Source organism: Amphiura filiformis, chromosome 3, assembly GCF_039555335.1.
Source record: "Amphiura filiformis chromosome 3, Afil_fr2py, whole genome shotgun sequence".
Classification (NCBI taxonomy): domain Eukaryota; kingdom Metazoa; phylum Echinodermata; class Ophiuroidea; order Amphilepidida; family Amphiuridae; genus Amphiura; species Amphiura filiformis.
This window is the reverse complement of record NC_092630.1, coordinates 60,093,526-60,106,657: the sequence shown is the minus strand read 5'-3', so window position 1 is coordinate 60,106,657 and position 13,132 is coordinate 60,093,526. Positions and strand designations below refer to the sequence as shown.

General features: G+C 35.2%; 1 protein-coding gene across 1 annotated transcript; it reads left to right on the top strand.

Annotated features, from left to right (window-relative positions):
* The first annotated feature begins 447 nt into the window (after window positions 1-447).
* Window positions 448-12,483, top strand: LOC140148857 (uncharacterized). Its single transcript, XM_072170945.1, has 3 exons — window positions 448-785; window positions 6,603-7,112; window positions 8,662-12,483. The coding sequence occupies exons 2-3, from the start codon at window positions 6,734-6,736 to the stop codon at window positions 9,759-9,761; spliced, it is 1,479 nt and encodes a 492-aa protein (XP_072027046.1). The 5' UTR covers window positions 448-785; window positions 6,603-6,733; the 3' UTR covers window positions 9,762-12,483.
* The last annotated feature ends 649 nt before the right edge of the window (window positions 12,484-13,132 follow it).

The window sequence follows — 13,132 nt, the reverse complement described above, 5'->3', positions numbered from 1 at the left end:
AATTTTACATTGAAAAGGTGTAACTCAAAATTTTGCTCATTTCAACACCAAATTCGATCGTTTGTATTGCCTCATTAGACACCACTTGCATTACATTCCAGATGTTAAATCTACATCAAATGCAAAACAAAAGAATCGGTTGACCAGCGTTCAGAGTGAAACGGCCTCGAAAAACTTAAATCAATCTTTTGAGAATATTATTTTTGAACCCAGAAATCAATTAAATGCATCGATAGCGGAACAAGATTATCTTTCTTTATCATGCCTGTAGAAACGTCAACAATGTGTGTTTGTAAAGGGAAAACTTAAGTTTCACAGATCATGTTGAGTTTGCACTCAATAAAAAATAGGCCTGTTGAATTTTAAACTGTAGCCTATCCCGGATGCAATTTATTTAAGGACGCGCATGGTCGCATCGCGGAATACGTTCTAGAAACACTTATTCCAACACAATCAAGTGGGAACCCATTGTTATGTTGGAACCCAATTTCGTGCTTTGTACATGTGTAGTACTGTATTATTTGGGTGTTGCAAAATTGCCAATATTGACATTTTAAATACCCGGAATAAAAAACGTTCGAGTCAGTATCGCAAGTCACATCAGGAACCCGGAACCAAGAATATGTTTAAATGTCAATATGAACTTAGGACCTTCAAGTTCCAACTAATTTTCATTTCGTGATCATCGAGCAACTGATCAACTTTTTAATAATAATAGTACAATGCAATGGAATAGTGGCGTTCAGTGGTGTTGGTCCTGTTCAAAATATCAATGACTCATATAGGTAAGTTAAATAACATTATTATAATAATATTATATTAAGTGCACCCTATTATAATGATATGTTTAATAGGTCTGGGCAGGATTATTATTGCATATATAGGCCTATACGGTGTCCGGCATAAATGGTGTGTTACTTGGCTTGTGGAGTGAGGCTACCATGCAAAGAGCTCCCACGGCCATGATTTTTCATTTCACCGCCGTGCGAAGGAGAGGATTTAACAATAATTTTGAAAAGATTTGTTAGTTGAGTGCATGTATGAGTAGCACCAAGTCATGCGTTAGACGGTTGAATTTCTTCTTGGTCCAGTTATCATTGGCCGAGTTTTAGCATCAATTCAAGTATAAAAGTGATATCGTAATTATTCGCGTCAAGATACAAAATAAGACACTACACAAAAAAGACAATGAAAAGAGTCAAGGTATCTAATTATAATATCAACACAGATTTAGTCTGGAAAATAATCACAAAAGCATGCTTTTGACCATTTTTTGGTGACAACATTAAAAAATTATTTATTAATAAGTTCGTCGGTGCGGTGTGTGGGGTGTGTATGTTTTTGTTTTGTTTGTTTGTTTTTGTTTTTATTTGTTTTCTTTTCTTAGGCAAAAAAAAGTGTTTGTTTGTCCATTAAGAGATACAAATTTGGAGGGTCGGTAGGTCAATCTTTTCTTTCTTTCATGCAAACTTCCATTCCACCATTTTCACATTCAATTGTTGGCGGTCTCGGAGGGGAAACAAACACTTTTTTGGCCTTATCTTGAGACTCCATTGGGACCAGATTGTTTTAAAAGTCTCAGCCTTATTATTTGAATTACTGTGTAAATAAGCATGGAATACTGAATTTTGACTAAAAACACACGTTTTTAAGAATTCACAAATAGGCCTATGCCGATATCGCCCGGATAAAAACGGCGCAAAACTATTGAAAGCTATTATTCATTCAAGAAATATACACTTCTAATAATTTAAATAGCAAAATAATTCTTTTGGAATATTAAACGGATGAGGTGATTATTATGTCCTAAATAATTTAATATACAAAGGGCGAGTTATATGGCATAGCGGAATAGATGTAAGGCACTTTGATACACGTAAAAGAGGCTGTATAAATGCCAACATTTATTTTTTTATTTATATGAAAGAGATCAACTTTATACATTCCATATAGGAAAGACAAAAAGTGAGATCAAAGACCTTCAATATTGACGGTCTTAATGCCAAACATGATTACACGGGTACTTATGTGTTGAGAGTGCAAAGACCTTACTGTCTTTGCACTATAGTTCGGTTTTATTGGGGAAAATTATTCGGTTTTGTTACTGCGAGCGTCAATATCAAAAGTCCCAACTTACAATGTACGGTCACATAAATTCACATAAACGTGCGCCAGTCACACATTACGTAACGTCCAACAGTGCGCACATTATATCAAAAAATCAGAAAAATTTTGGAGTAAATTTTTTGTTATAATCGACAATATGTCTAAAAATTTCAATTTTCCCACAGACGCCTGTACTAATTCTAGCCTTTTTAAAATGGTTATTTCGCAAAAACTAGCTCGGTGACCCCTCTTTTTTATTTTAGATATTCGAAGTATATCGATGAAATTTATTGGTACGAAGTTTAAGAAAAATTATTGGACGGGATCTTGTATGGACTATACCCCTTAATCAGCATATGGTCCACAATGGTTTGTCTTAAGGGTAGACGTGGTATTGTTGGTCGAAGCAGTCAAAATATCTATTTTCATTATCCAAATCAATATATTATTGAAAAATCATGAACACTTTGATGTTTTGCAAAAGTTCATTCTACAAATCATATACTTAACGTGCTTGATTTATTGTTGTTAATGAGTACAAAAGTGTTGTTATTTCAGCCCTACATAACTCACGGACCACAGGACCTACAAAAGTATATCTATGATATTTGAATTTTTTGCCAAAGCTCACTACCATTTGCAAGATGCTGTGAACTACCAACTCGCAACAGTTTAAAATAGTTGCTAACCTTAAATGAGACATCTACTGGATCCGTATCAAAACTCATTCCTGGGATACGTTTCAATATGATCTCCTCAAATAACCTATAGATTAATGACTATCATTTGATATGACGACTGAGTACTTCCGCAGTTTAGTTTCCATCATGCATTTCCAGATATTGAAAGAGAATATTCACCCTAAAATACGATAAGGAAAAAGTATTTCAATTAAATACGTACTACACCCCCTGATAAATGTTGTGACTAATTTTGCATTTTTCTCAAAAAATAACTACACACTGGTAAAACAGTATTATAGGGGCAAGGCATCCAATTACTTCACTGAATTTTCAGTGATTCAAGACAAGTGGTTCATTATATATATGTTAAGAAATGAGGTACATGTACATTCTACCGGTACCTCTTTTCTTATCATAAATAACGTACCGCTTGTCTTGAGTCACTGAAATTCCAGTGTAGTAACTGGATTCCTTGCTCTTATAATATACATAACTTTTGTTACCACTGTGTTATTAGTTTTTAAGAAAAATGCAAAAATAGTCACAAATTTATCAAGGGGTGTAGTACCACCTTAGGTCACGGATTTAATTATTGTTTATTTTGAATTTTTTTAAATTTTATTATTGGATATTACTGTGATATAAGTATTTCAGTTTTAAGCTAGAAAATCATCATGCCTAAATTAATTGTGAGTACACGTTATAAATAACTTTTATTGCTTCATAATCATGATAATTGTTCTCAATCTATTTAATCACAGATATTCTGTGATTTAATGTTTATTATCCATTCGGTTAACAATAAGTGAAAGTCATGTTAAAGGTCATGAGATATGACACTGAAAGATAAACTGAAATAGGAAGTGAAAGTTTGTAACTATATCCATGTACGTTATTTTGTATTTTCACTGGCGCACTGGCGTGTGTATGTCGGCGTCTGTTCTAAAATATCATCCTTCCATTTCATACAATTTCACAGAGAAAGCAATGGGGAAACTATGGAGACTTTTTAAATGTTTGATATCTTTGATGTTGACAGGGTTTTTTATACCACTTTTGCTTTATTCCGGGACTTTTAGCTACTTTTGACAAGTGGTAACTGTTGTTAAACCCTTTTACTTTTACCCTCTTGGTTCGAAATCGGGCGGTGAAGAATCTTTAATTCCTTTTACTCATGTATTTGATGACGCTGTCCGATTTGCAAAACACACCCTGATTGACATCACCTCTCCTTAAAGCCATAATGTGTGATTTGCTCACAGCGACGCCCTCAATTGTTCTCGAATTTCTACACGTACTTTTTGCACGCGATTAATAATTCACAATTATGTACTTCATTGCATACCTCAGAAAGACTAAGCCTGAATTATTTAATTGCAAAAGTAACAATAAAAGAGGAGGTTATAAATATTATCTGATTATCTCTCACACTGAGGACGCAAATTAATTTTGGTTATACTTCCTGTGATACAGGGTGTCACTGAAAGAACTGTATCGGAACTGATTTCTTGGGTACTTTAACGCATACCAAACGTAACAAAATAACTGGTGATGTTGAGGAACACATCAGCTATCACATATTTTTGAATTTTGACAATTGACAGCTTCGTTTTTGAAATAAAAGAATTTTACGAAACTCCCTCATTTTCAAGCCTTGCCAAACAGTCAATATCTATCATTACTATCAATGACAACACTGCAGACGCATTATTCTCTTCCCACAATAAAACCTAATACGGAATGCGGTTTTAATTTATTATTTTTTTATTTATTTTTAACTTTAATTTTATCTGTGGCAAGAAGGTTGCACTGTGGTCAAGATAAAGAGTTTTTTGAGATTTACGCTTTGGGCTATGTTGACGTCTGACGATGTCAGACATGAGATTTTTGTGTTGTGGATGGGGAAAAAACAAAACAGCAGAAAAAACTGAAATTACTCAATCCAGCGGGAATAACACGAACAAACGAGCGATTTTACTAATGTACGCGGGGGCTTTGAGACGAATTATTAAATCAACCTTAGCACTCTGACTATACTATTATTATCATCGATTGATATTTGAATCAGTGGAAAGACTTGAAAATGATATTTCAATAACGGTATGGTCAATTGTCAGAATTCAAAAAGTATGTGATAGCTTATTTATTCTTCAACCACACCAAGTATTTAGTTGTGGCGTTAAAATACCCAAACAATTACGTTTCCGACGATGCAGTTCACTGTTAAAATAAAATTAAACAAGTTGTTTAAAATTTTAAACAACCACAAGTTACCAGGTGAATCGCTCAATAGTTGTTTAAAAATTAAACAACTCAAAATTGTTTAATTATTAAACAGTTTGTCGTTTAAAATGTTGACCAAGATTTAAACAACTGTTGTTTAGTGGTATAATTAAACAACTTAGTTGTGTAAGCCTAGATTAAACAACAGTGTTTAAATTGTAAACGGTTGTTTAAAGAAGGTTGTTTAAAAATATGCTTTTATTCACTGAATGTTGTTTACATTTTACTTGTATGTGTACACGTTTTACATTGAAATCGTTCGCTATTCTATGTATACATGCTGCTGCTAAAACTGAATGTGATTTTGTGATCTGTGTGGTAAAAAAACTGAGCATAATATTGCTCATGTTAACTATAAGCTTACCTGTACAAGCATACTGTATCTTACAACACAGTAAGCTTACAGGCATAGTATCAATTTTTTTTAACCACATCATGCACATGTGGATCACAAAATTGCTTCCAGTTTGTGCACAGCAAACATTTACATAAATAGAGAGCGATACAGGCCTAAAACTTGTACACTTGCTGTATAAAGTTCAATAAAATTCCTTCGCTTCTCTCCACACAGGCATGCTTGTCAAAACGGTCATCTTGGATTATGCAAATAATATTAAACAACTCGATGTTTAAAATGCCGATTTGGCGGTAAATTAGCATTTTTTAAACAACTCTGTTTAAATTGATTATTTTGCCTTTTCATTTGTTGTTGTTTAAAACAATCAAGCTCCAATTTTTTGATTTTGAACAACTCTGTTTACTTTTCTGAACAACATTCTTTTAAACAGCAAAATTTTAAACAGTGTTCTAACGGTGTTCTTTCAGGGACACCATGTATGCTCCATAACACTATTCTTGAAAATCCCTAAGGGACCGTTCACAAACACTTGTTAGGGGGGGCTGATGCAAAAAAGGGAGTGGGCTTAAAACTTGAACCCTCTTAAGGGGGAGGGCCTGACAAAAATGACCGCAAATTTTCCTGGGAAAATTGAGTTTATATGCTTTTCTACGGTTGACCCATAATTTTCATGTCAAAACAGGGGGGGGGGGCTGACATTTTTGAGATCTCAAAAGGGGGCTCCGAAAATTGTTTGCAATGATTTTTTTGCATCCCCCCCCCCTAAACAAGTGTTCCCTAAGCTAGTTGTGCTGACAATGCAGGCAAACTATTCCACATCTTGGTTGCGGCTGGAAAGAACGAGTTCTTGTAACTATTAAGCCTGGTTGATGTTTATATAAAATTTTTATCTTACACAATAATTAGCTATAATTGTGTATAAGCAGACATGTGTCAATGTTTGAAGAACCATGCGTCCATTTGATTTCATTGGGGTTTATGTTTGTTTACTCTTACGTTTTGGGTCATGTTCTTTTTGTTTTGTTGTTTAAATATAAAGTTTAAAAACAACATCTGAAGAGTTAAAATTATGGATTATTGTTTTCTTCATTAGGCATCATCATTTGGTACAAATGACCTAGTTACCACAGGAAATAAATATTAATTAGATACGTATACTTTTTTTCCCACAGGTGACTAAGCATAGCTAATAACAAAGGTCACGAGACTACAAAAACTACCACTACAGCAACAATAGACTTTCTTTTCTGCTTTTCGACTGAATCCACAACCAACTTAAATGAACGTGTAATGAACTTGGAAAATGGCTATGCCAACTTTACGCAAAGTACCCGAATCTTTCAAGCAAAGAATAGTGCGGATTATACCACACGCTCTTCTATGCTTAACATACCTCTTGTATCTGATAATCGGCACCGTGATTTTTCAAGCCATAGAAGGGGGATCTTCGCAATTGGTAAATTTTATGGACGATGTTGCTGATATGAGAGAGAGACTGGAGGCCGCCATGTGGAATAAGACAGCGGACGCATCACATAATTGGACCGAGTTGATGGACGAGTACACCGATATGTTGGCTCAGCCAGAATGGAAACTCGGGAGGATGCAGAATGATGAAGATGGACTGGCATGGAGTTTCTCTAGTACAATGTTGTTCTGTTTGATCACAATCACAACTATTGGTAAGTAGTTCAAATACCGTAAATATTCGTTAATAAGCATAATTATGTGCTTTATTAACGAGCTGTTCGGACAAGAACGGATTTTTAGGGTAGTTTGCCTAACTTTTTCATTTTTTTCCATTTAAAAGGGCATTTCGTGATCCACAGCCTCATCCCCCACTTTTCTAAAAAAAAAGTTGAGATTTTTATATCACTGGAAACCTCTGGCTACATAATGTTTATGTACAAAATATTTCTTGCAGATTAATTCGTTTAGCAAAGATATCGTGAAATTTGAATTTCGTTCTGGTGCACCAGAACGAAATTACAACGCATTGTCTATGGAGCAGTGTAATACACATAATCATGCATAACTCGCGAACGCAAAATCGGAATCAACTGAAATTTTGGGAATAGGTTTTTTTCGTGGATATCTACTGAAAAATGACATAAATAGAGGATGCTAGGATCACGAAATACTCCTTTAATTGACAAATATCTGTATTATAACACATCAGATATTTATAAATTAACAGAAAAAAAAAAAGTTTAACAAACTATCGTAAAAATTCGTTATTGACCGACACATATGCTTATTAACGAATTTTTACGGTATGGGCTAGCCGGCTATACATCATAGTTTAGAATGCTCTAAGCTACCCTAGCTCTACTAAACTTAGGGTTGACAACTCCTAAGTTATCACCTAATACTTTTTAAAATATATTAAAATGTTTTGTTTAAAATTAAACGTTTACAAAAGTTATTACTTATTAGTAGCCTCGACTCATTTTATTTTACACACCAAGTCCACATTGTTGCGCTTGGTTCGTAAGAAAAGATTCAGTGTGAAAGTTGCACTTTGGGCCATTCAATTCTCACAAAGCATGCAGTACGATGCAGGATGTAATCTAAAATATGCATGCTTTGTGAGAGCTGATGGACCAAAGTGCAACTTTCAAAACTGAATCTTAATACGTAATGAACAATTTGTGACCAAACCCAACAATGTGTAACATTGTAAATTGGACCTGGTGTGAAAAACATAATAGGCTAGCGATAACTTGCCATAATTTTTAAATTTCGAAATATAAACATTTTCAATATATTTAAAAAAAAAAAGTATTAGGGGAACTTAAACTTGTATATATACCTTTTATCTTGACATTTACAATTGTATTGTTTTTACGACTTCCGTTGAAAGCAAATAGTTATTCTGATAGAAAGGTTCCTGTTTTTTGTTCTTCATTCTGTTCGATGAAAAATCAACAACTTGAAGGGAATATGAAGGGAGCGTGCCTGTTCGTTTCTTTGTTTTTAGGCATTTGGGTTTATTACATTATACTTTGTAAACGCCGAGATTAAAGCAATGCAGTAGTTAGCATATGTGCTTACTATCGAGCGCTTTTAAAACATGCAAACATGAAGTGCACCACCCACAAAAGTGTATCGAGTTTTTACGGTAATTCATTCATAAATGGGACTACGGTAAGAAATGTGATGTTATATTAATTTTTGATGCTGTTAAGCCTGTTAATATTCACGTTGTCTATTATTTTGTTTACTCTCTAGGTTACGGTGACATTACCCCAGTGACATCAGGTGGTAAGATCTTCGTTGGTTTCTATGCGTCATTCGGGATTCCATTGAATGTTATATTTCTAGCAGATATCGGATATCTTTTAGCCAAGCTCATTATAAATACAATGCAAGTCATCAAGACGTGTCGTGAAGGACGCTCCAAGAAGAAAATGGTCGCGTCTAGACCTCCTATGCGAGGAATGCGACCAACGAATAAGAAAATACGGAAAGACCAAGGTGGAATATTCGCTTCTCGCGCTCTATCTGTACATGGACCTAAATCTGTTGTGGTCGAAACCAGTCCGGAACGACCTATGCGGATCATGCAAAGCTCTATACGGCGTGGCGTGGATTCTAGTCCTAAATCTGTACGGCGTGGCGTAGATTCTAGTCCTAAATCTATAGATGGCCCCAAATCGGTACATATAGCAGCGATTGAACGCCAAAAGACAGATTCCAGAGATTCTAATATATATCCTTCTATCAACGACACGTCCTTTACTGAAGAAGGGACTGCCACTCAAGCCAACGGTTTTGAAACCGTAAACCTAGAAGTTCCTCCTGATGTAACATCTCATAAGTCTAGTATGTCTAATTTAGTTAATAGCGAGCAAATTCCTAACAAAAGTCCTCTTGAAATGAAGACATTTCAGAATTTCGACAACGGTACGGATACAAATCATTATAACAAAAAGAGTAATACAAGTGCAAAAACGGACGAAACTGCTGTTGTTGACTTACTGAACGAATCAGCAATGGACATGATGGAGGAAGACCAAACGGAAGTGCCATTAATTATGGTACTTTTGATTTTAATCATATTTGTTCTCATTGGAGCCGCCTTAATGGCTGATATTGAAGGGTGGGATTACGGAGAGGGTTTGTATTTCACCTTTATCACGCTGACCACAATTGGGTTCGGTGATGTGCATCCTGACAAGCATTATAAGAAGAATTTCTTTTTTATCTGCATTATTTATACCGTTCTCGGACTTGCTGTAATGTCTACGTGCATTGCCCTTGTGCAAGCCAAGGTTCTACGAGCAATAGACAGATTTACTGCCTGGATTAAGACAAAGTCAGAGTCGTGAAGGTTTGAAATCAAATGGATATTAATTGATGTGCAGACAAGTGGTAGTCTATTTGAACGGGTCTGTTCAGAGCCATCATTTCTTCGGTAAACCAAATCAACCTACCGTATAAACTCGATAGTTAGCATATGTGCTTACTTTCGAGAGCTTTTGAAAACATGAAATTGTACCAAAGTCCGACGCTTTAGCAACTCAGCTAATGGGGTTAAGACACACATTTGCAGGTTTACTTGTTCATATATAACTATGTGTGTCGATGATTTGCTCAAACCCCCTTACACTTTTGTGGATGGGGGCTCTTCATATTTGCATGTTTTAAACAGGCGGTGATGGAAGCGATATCGCCAATTTTGAGGTCGCCATTGGATTAACACATAATCATGAAATCTTCACAAACAATTCTAAATTTGTTATGTGGTGTCAAAGCAAAATGATCTTACTCTAAAACCGTCGGGGTTCTACAAAGTACCCCACTGCAAGTATGTTAATTTTCCATTTGTAATTGTTAACCGTGTATATTGAATGGGGCTGTCAGCCCTGTATCTTCGCCAGCCTCGTACGTCACGTGTTGCGCTTCCTATGCCGCCTGGTTTTAAAAGCCCTCGATAGTAAGCACATATGAGAACTATCGAGTTTTTACGGTATATACTTTGAGCCACCAATTGGGGGCGTTTCAGGGTCCAAGTGCAAAGGTCTTCCCTGGATGGAGGATACTTTCGAATTCGAACCCCATTGAAACCATATTGTCTTTCCTCGATAACATCGTTGTATCAATCTTTTATCATGAGCTATTAACCAAACAACATACTCCAATCCAAATTTGACATTACAAAACTCGGTTTTAAAACTAATACCATCGGCATTGCCAAAGGCTATAACACCAATCAATGTTATTTCTTGAAGAGGAAGCCCCGACAGGGCAGTTCTTCTGGGGTGAACCAAACCTGCCTGGTTATCAAATTAATCAGCGACAAGGTTATGTCTGAATTTGTCAGGTGCTAATTGACGTTTTAATGTTATGGCATCAATTAGCACCTGTCAAATTCAGAGATAACCTTGTCACTGATTAATTTGATAACCAGGCACGTTTGGTTTACCCCAGAAGAGCTGCTCTGGCGGGGCTTCCTCTTTAAAGAGATAATTAAGAGATTTTGTGTACAAATATTTTTATTTTATATCTAAATGCGCCACCAAACGTCAGTTTCATAAAACATATCCCATGCGTGGCGACTGCTATGGTACATATGTTACGCAGGGTTGCAAAATTCAACAGTTTCACTGACGCGACAATATAGACCATTCCTATACATGAAACCTTCTTGCCGGTGATGGGGTGAACATCGATATCACATACTATAAAACAAAAGAGAGGTCAAGACCCGGGTCAAGAAGGGTATCACGTAATTTTTAAAAGTTATAACCCCGTCAACGGCAGGAAAGTACCAATTATAGGAATGATCCATGAGTACTTTGAAGTTTGATTATGTTTTGTATTCAGCAGCGTAGCCAATTTTTTAGTGTGTGTATTAGGGGGAGCCAGATGTTCGTCCTATCCCTATTTATCAATTTGTTGTGCCATATATATTCATTTTAATGACACTTTACTCTTTGCCGTACTTAATTTATCCCCCCCTGGTTACGCCGCTGATCAAATTACTGTCACGTTCCCATTTGTTCGGTTCATTTCAAAACTGGAATTTAGTATTCTAGAAACACCGATGTGTTTGAAAAATAAATGCGATTGGCGTATTCCTCTGTTAACTCTGATGGTGTTATTTTCAAGATAAGTTTTGCAGTGCGCATATTATAAATGATATAAAAATATGTACTTAGTACAGTATTCTGTGAACGTGGTGATTCAAAATGAAAATATACCATATCACAATTCCCAGAAATCTACGAGTTATTTTAACCTGTTGTATATAATGTGCTTTCATTTCATTTTTAATGCTTTTAAACTAACAATTCAAGACTACGATGTCTTCCATAAATAAGTTCATCAGGATTTTTAAAAGAATATGTGGAATATAATGCACACGATTATACGATGTCTTCCTTACAAGGTTTTTTTTATGGAGATAGCAATGACGAGGATTTGCTACAAACTATAAGCTTTTATATTTGAAATTTATTTTTGTACTTTTGACACTTATTTATATACAGTTAGCCTATACTTCCGGATTCAGTTTCGGTCTACTTAAAAGTATTTTTGTTCAGTATAATAAAACAAGTGTGAGCGTGAATGTACTTAATTTTACACCATTTTAGCCCAAAATAAAGGTGAAATTTTGTGTGTATCGGACAAATTTTAAATTCTACACTATTTTGGCCCAAAATAAAGGTGAAATTTTGCATTCACCTGGCTTGAGTGTGTGGGTGAATTGATGTTTTATATTGGACGTGAAGTTGTTGTGAAAATTGTCTTTCCTTGCATTTTATATAAACTTGTCTGCATTTTTGTTTATCCGATACAAATTATTACGAACATCGAACGAAACCCTCGGAAGCGTGGACTTTGGCCATTTTTTTATTTAATGTGTTTATAGAGAATGTTTTAAACTAAATTCTGCGACCATAAATGTAAGGCTGTTTTATGCCTGTGACGTCATACATGTTACGTCATTTTTATCATATTTATATTGTATAAAGAACCTACAAAGGTTGTAGTATAAATAGAAATGTTATTGTCTTTTTGAACCACGTTAATAAATATATAACATAATTTGCATTGTTTCAAATGTTGTCCATTTTATGTCATCGATGTGCAATGGGAAGAACGTGTTGCGAATTCATGTAACACAGCAAAATATTTTAATATTTTGAAAAATAATTTGAGATAAATGTCCTGTAATACGGTGGAGCACAACCTCAACACTTGTGAACAGTTTATGAATGTATAAAATCACTGGGCGGGAAAAACCTTAACGTACCGTTTGCCCTTGAACATGGATGAAGCAAACCATTCAATATAAAGTCTACACCAACAAGGCTTTATGACTTTATCCATTTTCAAGTGCCATAAGTAAATATGAGGTGTTTCCTGCATGTACTTTTGGCCCCTGAACATGGATGAAGCAATATCTCAAATATAAAGTCTACACCTATAAGGCTTTATTCATGTTCAAGGGAACTTTACGAAATTTTCCATCCTTTAAAAATATATCATGATATTCGCTCAACGACCAGCAACCCAGATAGCAAATTGACACGGCAATAACCTTTTAATTTCCTGTATCTGTATCACGGTTAAAGGGATATTACGCATCTAATTTTCTAATAGTAGAACTTCAGTAAGTAATAGCATGCACTGCATCATTCTGAAATGCCCTTGGCTTATACAGGCTCTAGATATCAAAATGACAAATTAATGT